Source organism: Danio aesculapii, chromosome 13 (assembly GCF_903798145.1).
Source record: "Danio aesculapii chromosome 13, fDanAes4.1, whole genome shotgun sequence".
Lineage (NCBI taxonomy): Eukaryota > Metazoa > Chordata > Actinopteri > Cypriniformes > Danionidae > Danio > Danio aesculapii.
The window spans coordinates 24,618,328-24,634,914 of NC_079447.1; the positions used below are offsets into that span (position 1 = coordinate 24,618,328).

Genomic DNA, 16,587 nt, shown 5'->3' on the forward strand with positions numbered 1-16,587 from the left:
TGATATTATAGTTAATCCGCAGAAGGTATCTTCATATTATGGCAATGCAAATTATATGATGGGACTTGCGGTGGGATATTTTCTTTTTTCTTTTTTTTTTTTTTACTGCGGATAAAAAGCATTATTATTCTTCTGAATTTCATAAAACATTGTTATAGATGAGGAAACCATAGAGTGTATATATATATATATATATATATATATATATATATATATATATATATATATATATATATATATATATATATATATATATATATATATATATATATATATATATATATATGAATGAAGTAATTTTGGTATCAAATAAATCATTTGTGTTTTTCCAAGTATTCTTTCCTTTTGGGGACTTTTATTTTATCCTCATTATACTGCGTCATCATCGGAGCGCGCACACCGTGAAGGTGCACAAGTGTATTGAAGTGTTTATTTCAAAACTTATCCTAGGAATTAACTTTTCGCGATGCGTCTTGAATGAAGTCGCCCAGCCGCTCCAGACAGACCGGGACGGCATCTGTAGTTGTTCTCCTGCAGTTGTTTTAGGGTCACTTTCCGTGCTCTATGGACGGAACTGTTGAAGAGCGGGAGGGATCCACGCGTGGGTCTGTTCGGTCTGGCGCTTACCTCAGCGGAGAGGACGAGACCCGCGACACTCACGGGGCTCCCAAACAAGCTGACGACGAGGTATCAATCAGCGAATGAGTCGAGGTTTTACTTCAAAAAGTACTTTTGAAAGCTGTCACTTATCGTGTATATACAAGCTAATTAAAGAATATAAGGTTAATGGTCTTTTCATTTGCATATAACGTGTTATAACGTTACGTATGTAAACATTTGTACTCCTATATGTATGTATTTGTACTTCGACTTAATACTATTATTTTTGTAAAGCTTTTAAAGATAACATATAAACTATAATTCACATATGAAATATAAATTTTACATTGTGTGTGTAGGTGTGCATGTATTCAGTTGAAGTCAGAATTATTAGCCTCCTACTAAATTTTAATTCTTTTACATTTTTCCCACATACTATACATAAATATTATAAATAAATATAATGTACATAATATTTTACTAGGTATATTGCAAGACACTAGTGTTCAGGTTAAAGAGTAATTTAAAGACTTAACTATGTTCATTAGGTTAATTGGGCAAGTGATTGTATAACAATGGTTCTGTAGCCAACTGAAAACATTTTAAGGGGGCAAATAATATTGACCTGAAAAAACAATTGTGTATATATATATATTTTTTTATTTTTTTTTTGGAAAAACTACTTAATAAAAACTGCAAAAAATAAAAAATAAGAAATAAGACTTTCTCCAGAAGAAAAATATAGGAAATATTCTTCAAACATGTCCTTGCTTCATTAAACATCAACAACATAAACAAATTTGAGAAATATCTCTAAAAGAATAAAATTTCACAGGAGGGGTAATAATTTTGCCCTCAACTGTGTATACATAAAGTTCAAAGTTGCCCTGAAACCGAGGTGTATTGAAATTTTTTTGTCTCAGGACAACTTTAAACAACATTTTTTGATCCACTATGTTAACCGCGTGTGTGTGTTTAAGCCATATGTTAGAAGCATAAATTTTATTTAATTATTATTTTTACTCATTAAATGTATATTTCTCCCAAAATACATTTCATTTGTATTTTATTCTAACTTGTGTCTTATGTTTTGTTTAAAGCCCACCCTGCCACTTAGAGATTTCTATCCATATATTCGCTGTGCCCTTTGCAATGGATTTTTCATTGATGCCACGACCATTACAGAGTGTCTTCACACTTGTAAGTCCACAATCTCACATTGTAGCTATATATATATATATATATATATATATATATATATATATATATATATATATATATATATATATATATTTTTTTTTATTTAATATTTATTTATTTATTATATTTTTATTTATTTAGTTGTGTAACCTGCGAATGAACTTTTCCCCCTTCACAGTTTGTAAGAGCTGCATTGTCAAGCACTTTTTCTACAGCAACAGGTGTCCGAACTGCTCTATTGTTGTACATCAGACACAACCGCTCTACTGTATCCGGTAACTTTAAATTGGTTCATGTCGTTGTTTTTACTTTATTCTTGTTTAACCTTGTAGACTGAATTTGTGTAGTTGTTTACTAGTTTTAGTTCATCACTTGAGATTTTGTCTGGCTGTTATATCCCTTGTGTCTTATTACTGCTAGCTGGCAATAATAGCCTGGTCCTTTGGGATTCTTGTGGGCTTTAGTGTTTAATTACTGGTCATGTTTTAACATGGGATCAAATTTCATACTCCTTTTTCTAGGCCTGACAGACAATTACAAGACATTGTTTTCAAGATGGTACCATATTTGGAAGAAGGTTCGTGTTTTTAACATTTTACTTCACATTTTTTTGTCCCAGTTTGTCATGCAAGATAATATGTGGAAAAACATTCGACAGAAATTATGTTGTGCTTTTTCTTTCACAGATGAAAGGTCACGAATATGCGCATTTTATAGACTGAGAGGGCTTGACGTTCCTAAACCAGGTTTGTTCATGCAATCTGTGTGTGTGTGTGTGTGTGTGTATATATATATATATATATATATATATATATATATATATATATATATATATACATATATACATATACATATACATACATACATACATACATACACACACACACACACACACACACACACACACACACACACACACACACACACACACACACACACACACACACACACACACATATGTATATGTGTGTATATGTATATAGAATTGAATGTGCTTATATGATGCAATGATTTTTCTCTTGATTTTCCCCAGTGCCATCGCCGGCTGCATACCCAGTGAAACTGCCTCAGAGACAGAAGAAAGACCTGGTACCTCAGTCTGTTTTTACTATTCCGTCAGAGCTGGATGTGTCTCTGATGTTGGAGTTTGTGGGGTAAGTTATGCTGACTATGGTTTTGCACATGGGTCAAAGTAATTTTGGATTTTGCATCAAAATAAATGTACAATATTGATTTACATAAAAAGTATATACAATACATTTAAAATGTGTATATATGCATATGTAATGTCTAATGCATGAAGAAACTAAACTATTGTATCTTTATTTTTTAAGGCTTGAAAACCCATTTTTGTCTTTTACCCTAATATAATTAGATTCCAGTTATTTTATGACTGTTTATATGACTGTTGTGTTGAGGTGAAGCGAGGAATTGGATTTTGATTAAATTTATGTTATGTTCACTAGATGGAGCTAAATTGTCAGAAACCGAAAGACTCAAAGCAGTGATTCTCAAACTGTGTGACTATTTACCCCCTCACTGTCCAACACAATGTTCGGCTAAGATTTTCCATTGGTATTTCAGTAGTAATTATAATTACACTTCTTTTTTTTATGTAAAATTACGAGTTTAAAAAATGCTTGAGTGATTAGTTTTGTGATCACATAACTGATTATAATCCTTTTTTTAAAACAAGCTTTTTATTGGGAGATGATTGTGCCTTGATTTATGTATAAATTAGCATTTCAATAATCACATTTTTTTAATGATAACCCCCCAGTTTGAGAATCACTGGCCATTAGCTTTTCTCTTTTTTTTTTTTTTTTTTTTTGCACATTTTAAAATAGCCATCTAGTTTTTATTATTTTTTTAAAGTGATCTTTTTTAGTTTCATCTAACATCTTTTTATTTATTCTGTTTGAATATCTTTGATTTACAGAGCTGAGGAGGGTGTTGAGAACTATAAGGTAATCTTTTTGTCTCGCTTTTAATATGACTGCCTCATTGCTCTGTTTGAACAGCTGAATAATTACAGTATGTAGGATTGAGCTAAAATTGTGATGTAGGCCTGACTGAATTCTCATCTTTTAATACCCTGATTATATTTTCACCCTCAAGCCGCTTGAGAGGAAATATGTGCGTGTGTCAGGGGAAGCCACTGTCCGTCACGTGGAGCTTTTTATCAGAAGGAAGATGGAGCTGAGTGAAAATTGTAAGGTAATACAAATATATGTTTTTTTTCTCCTTTAATAATTTTTTTTTTAACTTAACACTTATTTTAATTTGTCAATCTCTTTTCTGTAGCATTGTGGTTAAGGTTTCAGTCATAAACAACTTGTTTTCATTAAACCAGACACATAAATCCTGCCTCAGACGGTCAGCAAAGTCAGTGGTTTGTAAAGATATTTATGGTGAAACCCCCCTGGCTGTGTCAGTCGCTCAATAATTCGTACTGGCAGTACTGGATAAATGAATCAGACAGCAAAGATATGCTGAATCATTTGATGCCAAACTTTCTCTTCTGACTCCTTATCTGATAAATTCGGCTAAATTGTTTTGCCATCTTTAGGGTTTCCACCACAAGGTCATCATGTGAATGTGTAATTAAAGAAATGACGTTATTAGGATGTTTCTTTTCCCTCTCATCACTTCAGTGACTCTACGTCACACTTCAAAATCCTGACACATTGCCGTTTAATTAGTTTCCCTCTAATCCCAAGCCTGGTTAGGGATTTGAGACCATGAAAAGAAGCACAGCTCAGTCAAGCAAAGAAATGAGTGTCTGCGGCTGTGAATAACAGTGATTGTGTTTGAAAAGAAAATCTAGTGCAGTCTTTTTTTTTTACATTCACATTATTTAGTTGTAGCTCCTCAGAGTGACATGGCCATCCGCAGTTTGTGAGCTGTATTTTTAACTGGCAAAACTCAGTTTAAATCATTATTTTTGGAATCACAGATTGGATTGAATAAGTGTAAAAAACCTCTTTAAATGTATTATATATATTGGCCTAACTAGGGCTGCACGATTAATGGAAAAAAAAAATCATGATTCCGATTCGACCCTCCACACGATCTTAATTCAGCATGTCTACGATTCAGCCAATTGTATTTTCACGTTCAGCAGAGAAGCATAAAGGCTGTTGTTGTTCAGAAAAATAGACACCTTCAAATGGCGTTGAAAGAGTCACCTACAGTATTAATAAGTGATATTTCACCCAAAAAATTTCTGCAATTTCTGTTTTCATGTAATGACATATTTGCGGCCACAAAATCACACGTGAGCTAACAGTGAGCTGTGTTTACCATAGTGAGGACGCGAGAATGATGTGAACAGAACCTGCCTTACGTTATTGTTGTTTTACTATATGTGTGAGAAATAACAATAATTATAGCCTACACATATTAACCTTTATTTTACAACTACAGAATCATGAGAAAATTGTGATCTTCATTTTATGCAAATAAAAATCGTAATTCTCATTTTAGCCAGAATTGTGCAGCTCTAGGCCTAACTAATGTAAACGTCAAACATTAAGACAAATAAACGGCCAACAATATAATATGAACAAAAATACAAGTTAGCAATACTAAACAACACTGGGCGACGCAGTGGTGCAGTAAGGTAGTGCTGTCACCTCTGAGCAAGAAGGTCGCTGGTTCGAGCCTAGGCTGGGTCAGTTGGCATTTCTGTGTGGAGTTTGCATGTTCTCCCCACGTTCGCGTGGGTTTCCTCCGGGTGATGCAGTTCCCCTCACAAGTCCAAAGACATACAGTACAGGTGAATTGGATAAACTAAAATTGTCCGTAGTGTATGTGTGTGAATGAGAGTCTATGGGTGTTTCCCAGTGATGGGTTGCAGCTGGAAGGGCATCCGCTGCGTAAAACATATGCTGGATAAGTTGGCGGTTCATTCCGCTGTGGCAACCGCAGATTAATAATGGGACTAAGCTGAAAAGAAAATGAATGAATGAATGAATGAATAAACAACACTGAGCATGTATACAAAAGAAATATGAAAGAAAAAGTTTAGGTTTGTCACAAATGCAGATAAATCCTTATTAATTCTATAAAAGTTATGCAGTCCTAAGCAGTGAGTGATTTGTCATCTCTTCGATTAAAAAATGTATCATATAACCAGGTCTACAGAGTCACAGCTCAAGGGGGCAATCTTATTTAAATGTTTAGTTTGGTTTGTTCTTCATCATGTTTAATGCCATGAAAATCATTGATGTCCCTGTAATAACAAATCAGTACATAAAATTTCTCTTGGAAGTATTTAAAGTGTTTATACTATAAAAACTACACACACTTTTGAAAACCCATGGTTTAGTTGATCATGAAACAAAATGACTTGTTCCCAGGCAATCCATTAAAAAACTAGATAAATGTCTCAAGGAAATCTTGTAGAATTGATGCCAGCAGTCTCAGATTGTTGAGGCCATTTTTGTTTAAATTATCTTAATGTACAAAACAGAAGTTGTAAAATAAAATATGTGGGATTATATCAAATTTTACAGCTTCATTGCAATATTCACTAACATGCATCATGATATGACTAAATCTAAATTTACAAGGCTTAATGTTACAAGTATATAATTCTTAGCTTCCTATTTCTGCATTTTGAGCAGGTTTGTTTATTTATTTTTTGGTTGTTTGGATGTTAATTGCAGTATTCCTGTAAATGGACACATGCAGCAGTTGTTAGCAAAAGCTGCTTGCATGTTATGAGGCTAACAGTCATATGTGGATTACTGGCTTAAGGTTTTTTCCTGGCGTCCAGGCACTCAGTGTTGATTAGCTAATACTGATCTGGCCCTGCGAGGAACACCTCATAGTGCCAGGAACGTCTGCAGGGATAGAGGTGAAAGACGAGACACTGTGGTTGGTGTTCTTTTGCTTTTGGAGATCTAAGACAGCTGGCTGTGCCCTGCTCTACATACTAGACTCTAAAAATATGCACATTTTGGGAATAGACTTGGGATGTATTGTATGTGCATGAGGGGTGCATTTCCGTCTGACATTTTAGGGTCACTGTGAAAAAGCAGACTCTAAAATAATCCATTGGGATTCAAGCACAAACTTTTATTAGTAGTGTTTGCAAAATGAAACATTAAATATTTATTATTGCTTATATTAGTTTATATATTTATAATGTGTTTTTTTTAATCCATGCAACATTATGCTAGTCAGGACTGTGCTTCAAATTCTGCAATTTATTTATTTATTTTCAATCCATATTGAAATTTAGCACTGTTCTAGTGATGCTAAAGGAAATGTGCTTCAAATGATGCTATTTATCAAAGAGATTTGTGCTTGAAATGTTTGTATGACAAAAATCATAAATCCGATAAAAAAACATACTTGTATAATTCAAATGAACATTACGATCTGCTCTGTTTTCCAGGTTGATGTTGTGTGTGGAGAGCATATTCTCGAACAATACCAGTCTTTGAGAGAAATTTATAACACCTTGGGCAAAAATGCATCACAGGTTGGTGTCTGATATATTATAATCGTTATTATATACTTTTGCTTTTCATGTTTTTATCATTATAAATGCCTATAAAGAAGCCTCCAGGAGTCTTTGTGCTTATTCAGTAGCAGTGTCGCTGAGATGTTTTTATAGAGACGCTGTCAGAAGTAAGCTGTTAATAAGTGTGAACTCTGGTACCTTACACAATTTGTGTCACCACTTCACACAGAATTACATTAGAGCCTTACCTGCAGCCTCAAGTGCTGCTGTTTCTCAAATTAGCATTGTGCAGTAGAAACTTGTTTAAAACCGTTAACCAACTGTTTCCTCTGTTATTTTAAAGAAATTGTTACTTTAAAGGAATTGTTTTAAAGAAATTGATCAAATTAGACTTCATTATTAAAAGAAAAAGAGACTGGATGGGAGCAGTGTTTTTGAGACACAATTGACCATATTTGGCAGTCTCTTGCTTTGTACTGTTGGTGTAGTGTCTATCAATCACACTGTGTTTAAAGATTAAAGTTTAAATAGCATTCTTTTTTTCAGAATTTGTTCAACCGTTCAGTGTTAAGGTTTTGAAAAAGTCACTAATGTTTACCAAGGATGCATTTAATAATCTAAAACAGTAATTGTTCATTATTGTTGCAATTAAAAATTTAAGCACAGATCAAATTTTATTGTCACGCAAAGTCGCAATGTCACGTGAACCTTTAGAAATTATTGAAGTATATTTATTTGCTGCTCAAGGCACATTTATTGTTGTAGTTATAACATTTGTGCTGTTTATTATTGTGTATTAATTTAAAGTAAAAAACAGCATGTATTTAAAATTGGAAATCTTTAATAAAATTCTACAAATAATTAATAATCACTTGTACATTGACCAAAGTAATGTTGTATATATTGCAGTATTTAAAAAATACTAACGTTATAGTTGTTTTTATTCTTAATACACCCATTTCTTATTCTCCCTTTTAGGATGGCATGCTGGTTCTGCATTTTGGACTCGTTCTGCCCACTCAGTAAAGAGCGAATATACAAAAAGACAAACTACTGTGATAAATACAGTTCGCAGTGGTATTTTAAGGGCTAAAGTGAAATTTATCATACCACAGTAAAGCATCAACTCTTTGTCTTCATGGTTGCCTTCTGCTCAAAAAGATTAAGAACATCAGCCTTCTTTCAACAAATGCATTAAAAAAAACATCAGCACTGATGAATTATTTCAAGCAAATACTGTTTTTTTAACACTTTCCAAAGCTGTGAAGTTTCTGTAGGTGCTCTTTTATATGTTTGCAAATGAACAACAGTCAATATTTCATGCCTTATCTCAGAGAATGTTGGTTTTGCATATCAGTTAAGAGTAAAATGCATTGTGCCTTTAGATGCGCAGTGATACAGTAAGTTGGTGCTTTTGAAAAAAATATTCACTGAAGTATCTACGTTATCTGAATTGTTATATTCTTAAATGTTTTTATTCTGCACAAGAACAAAGATGTTCGCTACTTTCATTGCCTTACTCTCCTCGACTCTTCTATGGATGTTTAATTGTTTCTGTCTGTTTTTCTTTGTTCATTTAAGATGGAAATGTTTCTACTACTTTATACTTGCCATATTGTGTTGTTTTCAGGGCCGTCGATGGGGGGAAAAAAGTATTTTGAACTTGTAATTGAAATATTTTTTAAACCTCTTTACAAATAAATGTAAATCTTTGCATGGCCAATCATCACATTGCATATAAAACAAAACAAAGCAAATATTCCAGTAATTTTTTTTATTTTATTTTGCGAAATGCTCAGTGGTTAGCAGGGTCACCTCACAGCAAGGTCGCTGGTTCGAGTCCCGGCTGTGTCAGCCCGTGTTCTCCCCACGTTCATGTGGGTTTTCTCCGGGTCCTCCGGTTTCCCCCACAGTCCAAAGACATACGCTGTAGGTGAATTAAATAAACTAAATTTGTCGTAGTGTATGAGTGTTTCCCAGTACTGGGTTGCAGCTGGAAGGCCATCTGCTGTGTAAAACATATGTTGGATAAGTTGGTGGTTCATTCTGCTGTGGCGACCCATGATTAATAAAGGGACCAAGCTGAAGGAAAATAAATTAATGAAATGTTCTATCAGCAACTGTTATACACTGATTTTATTTTCAAATCAATAGGCTGATGCAGTATTTAATCAGAAAATAGTTCCAATCATCTCTCATTTCATTAATTTCCAGTCTTCTGTAGGAGGTTTCTTGTTAAAAACCAAAGTCATTATCGTGAATTACTCTGGAGAATCAGAGTCTCAGGGTGAATAGATGCTCCTCACTAACCCATGGGGACTGTTGAAAATTGTTTCCAAGGTAACCGCCTAAAACACCCTGCATAATTTCACCTGTCTGAAAGCTTCGGCACATCAATGTTCAGTAAATCACAGCATTGGTTTGCCATTGCAAACAATTTCAAATCCAACCCTAGCTAGGTTTGGTTTATTTTATGCTGGTTTTATGTATTAGTGGGGGGGAAATAGGAAATAAGAACAAGCCAATAACGCTTTATATTTCAAATAAATAAACAAGCAGAAAGCTAAATATTGCAAATTACACCTGCCTATATTATTAACTCTGTAATGTCAATTTTCTAAGTAATTAACAAGCATTGCTTGTAATATGGCAACACTTTAAAATCATTATTTAAGAAACTATTAAAAAAAACTACCAAGTGGTTAATTTTAAATAACCCACTATAATCAGTCTTTGGGTATTACAATAATGCTAATAAGACCAGATTGTTTCCTATATTGCAATTTTGTGTGCTGCAGAAGAAAGTCAAACCTTTTTTAAACAAGTAATGGGTGAATAAAATATGGTGAAATTTTCAGTTTTGGGTGAACTATCCCTTTAACAATACCGTCCTGTCTGTTGGCTGTTAATATAATGTGTATTAATATAGTGTGATTTATGTTTAACTCTGAAGTATTACTTTTAATTAGCATGGATGCATTAAGTTTAGCAAATATATATGTCAAATAAATGTTGCTCTTTCCAAATAATCCTGAAAAGATAATTTCATGGTTCTCACAAAACCTTTAATCAGTGCAACTGTTTCAACACTGATAATAACACAAGATGTTTTGACTAACTTTAGACTAGCGTTAAATTACAGGAATAAATTGCATTATATATAATAACTATAGTATTGTACATAATATTGATGGGATTAGTAAAACCATTGATATCAAGAGTGATTCATGAATAAAACAAAAACAATCATTTTAACGACTGACTTTATTGTATTTAAGGCATATATGTGTTACAGTTAAATCAGTGGTTTGGTCCCTTATTGTAATATGCCATGGTGCTTACCAACAAACATTCAATAATATTGTGAATTTATTCATAATCAGATTTAATGCTGGTTATATCGTAATCAATCCACCATACTGAGGCTTACATTTAAAATCCTAACATCAACGAGGCTAAAAACTCTCTGAAACTACGTTTAAGAAAACACACAGGCAATATTTGAGGCCTACGTTGTTATCACCATAACAATATCTTAAACGTTTGATTGTACCCATTACCATAAACATCAAATGGCAGTTTTCAGCTACAAACTGTGATTACTGTGCCAAACACTCAAAAGACTGCTGGGAAAAATCGCTAGATTTTAAAACCCTAACGTTTCAGTTAGAATTAACATCAACAATATCGCTCTTTTCTGCCTTCTTAATCCCAGTGCCCTCATCTGTGTTTTCCTCCCGCTTGGCTGCTGTCTTGGATTTGGGATGTCCTTCTTCCTCTTTCTCTTTTTTAGGATTGCGGGTTGAGGTGAAAGCAGAGCGGCTCTGATAGCCGTAAGTGATGCTGGGTGTGCTGGAGAAAGTCACTCCAGAACTAAAATGGGTTTCTTCACCTTCCAGTAGCTTCCTATGAGGACATCAACAAAGACTGGTCAGTTAAAGGATATCATAAGTATGATAACTCTATTTTAGTGTCATTTCAAGAGGACAACAGTAAGTTTAATATATGTGCCTGGTGCAGTGAATGAATTCTGATTGACTTTCAATGTTTTTATTATTCAATAGTAATTTTAACAATGTTGTTTCTTTGTGCTGTTAAAGTAATAGGTGGATTCTGCTATTTTATATTCATTCTGATTTTAAGAACTGTATTTTTTATCATTATTCAGGGTGTCCGCAGGATCTTAAAATGTCTTAAATTTCAAAAACTAATTTCAAGACCCTAAAAAGTCTTAAATTCACTGAAATGTTGTGTTGTATGTCTTAATTTTGCTTTGTCTAAGTAAAAGCTACTCAGTCTGGCCAACATCCATCTAATCACTAACAATACATCTCAATAAAACTTTTTTTACATTTACATTTACAGTAGTTAGACATTTTTTACAGCAAATTCCCCATTAAATTCCATAATCAGGGAAAGATAACTAAAGACAATTATATGATACATCATGAAAATACAAGGTCATTAAAAATTCTTAGTGTTTTAACCCTGTATAAGTCTAAAATGTCATTCTTAATGGTCCTAAAAGGGCCTTAAAAAGTCTTAAATTTGACTTAATGAAACCTGCAGAAACCCTGTTATTATTATATATCATTATTTTATCACGTCGTCATTATTTTTAGTTCTTCTTAGTGTGAACTATTTATTCATTTGATTTCTCGTGAATTAGTTGAATTGACCTGCATCTAATGTCTTGGCCTTGAAATAAGAGGAAACATCTTATTTTCATGTCCACATTAAATGCAAGTAAAGCGTCTATTTTTCAAATAACTTCTCAGACAATAAATGAAAAGATCTTCATTCAGCTTAGCAGATATATTTCTGTAAAAATGAAATAACGCACTTATTCTGACACATACTTATTAAAATATCTGAAATAATCGGCTATCATACAAAAAGTTGTAAATGTTTAGAAATATATTGCAGATAAATAGTAATATAATAGTAATAGTTGGTGAAAAATATAAATATTTAAAAATACAATATATTATTAGCTGCATTGTGATCCTTGAAAAATATTTTAATACGCAATTAAAAGATTCTTGTCCTAAGTATGCTTGACAATATTCTGTTGTCGTATAAACTATTATCAAATTCAGTTTTAAAAAGTTTTGTAAAGGTAAGGATTGTTTTTATTTTTAAGCTACATCACATTTTCATTGTTTTGATTAGAGCTCCACGATATTAGAAAAATTGGACATTGCGATATTTTATTTTGCTGCGATTCATATTGTGATGTGAATACAATTTCAGCAGGTGACTTGAATAGCTCGATTTGGAATGAAATAATTAGTTTTGATTGTAATAATCTTGTAGAGGAGTGAATAAAAAAGATATAGACAGATAATCAGGTACAGTAATATGATACGATATTACCATGATATTTTGCCCCCGATAATGATAGATCACGATATTGATATATGTTGGATCTGCCGTTAAGAGAAGCGCTACCTTATACATATCGCTATTTTGTCCTGCCCCTATTATTGAATAATTAAAGGTAATGTAAAATGTAAACACTGTACATTCTGTACATCTAACTCCACATTACAGATGCTGCGATGTGACAATTGTGAATGCACACATTGCGATATCGATGCTGAAATGATATATTGTGCAGCCCTAGTTTTGATGCTTGAAACTCTTTCGTTTTTGAACAGTATGACTGATTATTCAGTGCTTTACCTGTATGCTGCAATTTCAATGTCTAATGCCATCTTGACATTCAAAAGATCTTGATACTCTCTGAGGTGACGGGCCATTTCACTCTTAGTATTTCGAAGTTCAAGGTCCAACTGCCCAATTGTTTCCTGGTTAATGGACAAAAAAAAACACATTAGCCCTAGTGTTAAAGACTTGCAAAAAGAGAATTGAAAAATAACCCTTTTTCACAAACACATACACACTGATTAATTAGCTCTGCACCTAAATAGGCTGTCCTGTAAATGCTGATCTCTTGGCCTTAACCAGCCGTCTCGACGCAAAATTCCGAAACGGTAATCTGATTTACACGGCCACTTCTTTCACTCTTAAGAGATCAAAGGTCATAAATCATTATAGATATATATGTCTGGATACTTTATATGGTGACATATTAAACTTTCACATACATAAAATATTTCTGTCACATCTAAATAAACACATATTGAGATTATCTTTCAGGTTTCTGCCACCAAGTGAACATGACCTTGCATAAACCTCCCTTGCAAAATCCTCTTTATGAAGAGACTGTTCTTAGTGGCATTAACCTCGGCCACCTCTCTGCGATTAGTTCAGCACCATGGACAGAACTCCCGGCTTGTTGACAGGGCAGTTCAAGCAGATTCATCCACGACCTGTGCTGTAATTCATCCTTAAGTATTTTTAACATCTTTACAGTTCTTCTATAAGTATCAGACCTACATTTTTCATGAGCTGCAATAGGATGATTACAATAAATATTTATATATTTTACCCCTTTTCTGTCACATCACTGGATCATTTAAATAAACTAATGAAGGCAAGAAAAGGTGATTAATTATCTTTAATTATTTATGATTATAATAATTATAATTATACAGTCACAGCACATAAAGCATGCTCTTTCCCTTATACAATTATAGAAACTAACATAAAGTCTCAACATTGTTAAGCAAAGGTTAATGTTAAAATTAAATGATAGATAGACATGTTTTGTATTTGTATTCTATTAGTGATAATGATGATGTTATTACAGAATTAAATGTTCTCTTTTTGTCAGCAAAGTGAAATAAAATTTAACATTTGTATTAAAAAATAAAAAAAAATAAAACTTGTTTGAATAGATAGATAGATAGATAGATAGATAGATAGATAGATAGATAGATAGATAGATAGATAGATGTGGTATAAATATATTAATAAACATGGTAATTTTATGTTGATTTAGTATATGGCAACTGAAAATGTAATTTCTATACATAATATAGTACAAAATGCTAAATGTTTTAATATCAAACATGATATACATTATTGTGTATAGATAGATAGATAGATAGATAGATAGATAGATAGATAGATAGATAGATAGATAGATAGATAGATAGATAGATAGATAGATAGATAATTTTTATGGATTTTGATGCATATATAACGTGTTTAACTTCATATTGTAATTTCTTTGTGTCTACCTGATAACCTGCCACCTCTGCATTGTGTGCTTCTTCCATCTCGCGGATCTGCCGTTCAAGAGACTCGTTTGTGCCTCGCAGGGTTTCAATCTCGATGGTTTTGGACTGTAGCTGTCGCCGGTAGTCGTTGACCTCCTCTCTGGTGGCCCTCATAGCCTCGTTGGTCCTGGTGGCCTGTTCGTTGAGACTGGCAAACTTTGATTTGTACCATTCCTCGGCAGACTGCAGGTTTTTAGACGCGAGGGTCTCATACTGGCCGCGGATGTCTTTGAGGGCCGAGGTCAGATCAGGCTTGGACAACTCCACTTCCACAGATATCTGTGCCGCCTGAATCATATTAGTCAACTCGGTCACCTCTTCGTCATGCACCTTCCTCAGAAAATTGATTTCATCTAAAAGAGACTCGACCTTTCTCTCCAGGTCAACACGCACCATGGTGGCATCATCCACATCTTTCTTATAGGATCTGAGCGTCTGCTCTGCCTCCTCGCGCGCTCGGATCTCATCCTCAAACTTGCCTCGAAGTTTCTGCAAGTCCTCCTCAATGCTGTCACGTTCAATGAGAATGTGCGATTTCTCGTTGTTCAGCTCGTCCACCTGAGCGCGCAGGTCTCGGATCTCCTGCTGATAGAGTTCAGCGAGTCTGGACGGCTCGTTCTGCCTCTGGCGCAGACTCACCAGTTCGGTCTCCAGCACTTTATTGTGCTGCTCCAGATTGCGCACTTTCTCGATAAACATCGCGAAGCGGTCATTGAGACCTTGCAACTGTTCCTTCTCATTGGTTCGGACGATTTTAAACTCGTTGTTCAATACTGAGGTTTGAGAGAAATCCACGCTGTCGAAATGGACCGGCGAGAAGGAAGATGACCGGCCCGATCTTTTATAGTAGCCCCCGGGAGAGGCGCTGCTGCGGGAGACAGACTGAGACCTGAAGCCGCTGGAGGACATGGAGCTCCGTGGAGAGACATTGCTCATTCTAGAGCCGGCGAAACGAGGGTTATCCCCGAATAATTTTCTGTAGGATGAAGACATGTAGTGGTCTGATCCGTAACTCATCTTCGTCACAACTAAGGGAGTCTAAAACTGGTGTGCTTGCCATTATATACCCGGCGGACTGTCCCATTCAGCAGCCTGTCTTATTCCCTCTGGTGGTGACTGTTAAGACAAGATCATTTGCTGAAACATTCAGTTGTAATAAAACATTGGATGTGTTTTTGTGTTGTAGCTGGGACTCGCATACACATAATGAACAGCCTTTCTCGCTGTGGAAACTGCGGTGTGTGTCGATGGAACTGTCCGGGTTTGCGCAGTGCTGAACGGACCCGAAATTCAACAGTTAAATCCATTTAGGCTTGATTTAAGCTCTTGTTTGCATTCTAGCTGTATTTATTAATTAAAATGTTTAGATGCCTATGCTGTTTCAGTCTGGGCATTGTAATCAAACAAACAAAAAGCAAAAACAGTGCAACTCAGACTTTGAAGACATACAATTTTTCATGAGATATACTCAAAAGACGTAACAAATACCCGGGAAATACACTTTTTTTCAATTCATCTTTATTTCTATAGCGCTTTTATAGTGTAGCCTAGATTGTGTCAAAGCAGCTTCACATAGAATATTATTTTGAATTGTCAGTTCAGTGTTAAGAGTTTAAGTTCAGTTCAAAGTGATCAAGATTATTGTATATTATTTTAATGAATAAAATATTTCATGCAATAAAATCTAGAATGATGAAAGACTTTTATTAATCTTTTATGTCAAATAATTATTCTAAATGCCTAGACAATGGTTTTGGTTAAACTACTCTGAATGACATTGTTTTTGAATCATTATGACTGATAATAGTATTTGTGTTTTTTTATGCTAAAAATAGACTTTTTCATGCTTATTTAATGCTTATACTAAAGTTGTATTGCTTATACTTCTATTATATTTTTCTTTATTTGTTTAATCAGTTGTATACATGAATAAACAGCATATGTCAATTTTCATTTGACCTAATCAACTTTTAAAGAAAAATTTTAAATGAAATGCACAATATCTCGAATCTGATACTAAAAATCTACGTCATACATTATAATTGGCAACTCGGTGTAGTTGATAACCAGCAGATGGCGATATTTCTCTTCCAATTGAATATTCTTTATGAGTTTTTATATTTTCTG

The 16,587-nt window shown here is 34.0% G+C and overlaps 2 protein-coding genes across 2 annotated transcripts; one reads left to right on the forward strand and one right to left on the reverse strand.

The window, feature by feature from the left end:
- Window positions 1-384: 384 nt before the first annotated feature.
- Window positions 385-10,227, forward strand: pcgf6 (polycomb group ring finger 6). Its single transcript, XM_056471238.1, has 10 exons — window positions 385-687; window positions 1,701-1,800; window positions 1,979-2,075; window positions 2,322-2,377; window positions 2,487-2,546; window positions 2,834-2,954; window positions 3,740-3,767; window positions 3,919-4,017; window positions 7,205-7,291; window positions 8,252-10,227. The coding sequence occupies exons 1-10, from the start codon at window positions 565-567 to the stop codon at window positions 8,297-8,299; spliced, it is 819 nt and encodes a 272-aa protein (XP_056327213.1). The 5' UTR covers window positions 385-564; the 3' UTR covers window positions 8,300-10,227.
- Window positions 10,228-10,534: 307 nt separating this feature from the next.
- inaa (internexin neuronal intermediate filament protein, alpha a) lies at window positions 10,535-15,509 on the reverse strand. Its single transcript, XM_056471237.1, has 3 exons — window positions 14,422-15,509; window positions 12,959-13,083; window positions 10,535-11,179 (listed from the first exon to the last, which is right to left on the reverse strand). The coding sequence occupies exons 1-3, from the start codon at window positions 15,475-15,477 to the stop codon at window positions 10,936-10,938; spliced, it is 1,425 nt and encodes a 474-aa protein (XP_056327212.1). The 5' UTR covers window positions 15,478-15,509; the 3' UTR covers window positions 10,535-10,935.
- Window positions 15,510-16,587: the final 1,078 nt, after the last annotated feature.

What these genes read in the sequence shown, in the direction of transcription:
- pcgf6 (XM_056471238.1), top strand. Translation starts at nt 565, where the DNA reads ATGGACGGAACTGTTGAAGAGCGGGAGGGATCCACGCGTGGGTCTGTT. An exon ending in GGTACCATATTTGGAAGAAG is followed by an intron (nt 2,378 to 2,486) that starts GTTCGTGTTTTT and finishes TTTCTTTCACAG; the next exon opens with ATGAAAGGTCACGAATATGC. An exon ending in CTGATGTTGGAGTTTGTGGG is followed by an intron (nt 2,955 to 3,739) that starts GTAAGTTATGCT and finishes TTTGATTTACAG; the next exon opens with AGCTGAGGAGGGTGTTGAGA.
- inaa (XM_056471237.1), bottom strand. Translation starts at nt 15,477, where the DNA reads ATGAGTTACGGATCAGACCACTACATGTCTTCATCCTACAGAAAATTA. An exon ending in CAGAGGTGGCAGGTTATCAG is followed by an intron (nt 13,084 to 14,421) that starts GTAGACACAAAG and finishes TCCATTAACCAG; the next exon opens with GAAACAATTGGGCAGTTGGA. An exon ending in ATTGAAATTGCAGCATACAG is followed by an intron (nt 11,180 to 12,958) that starts GTAAAGCACTGA and finishes ATGTCCTCATAG; the next exon opens with GAAGCTACTGGAAGGTGAAG.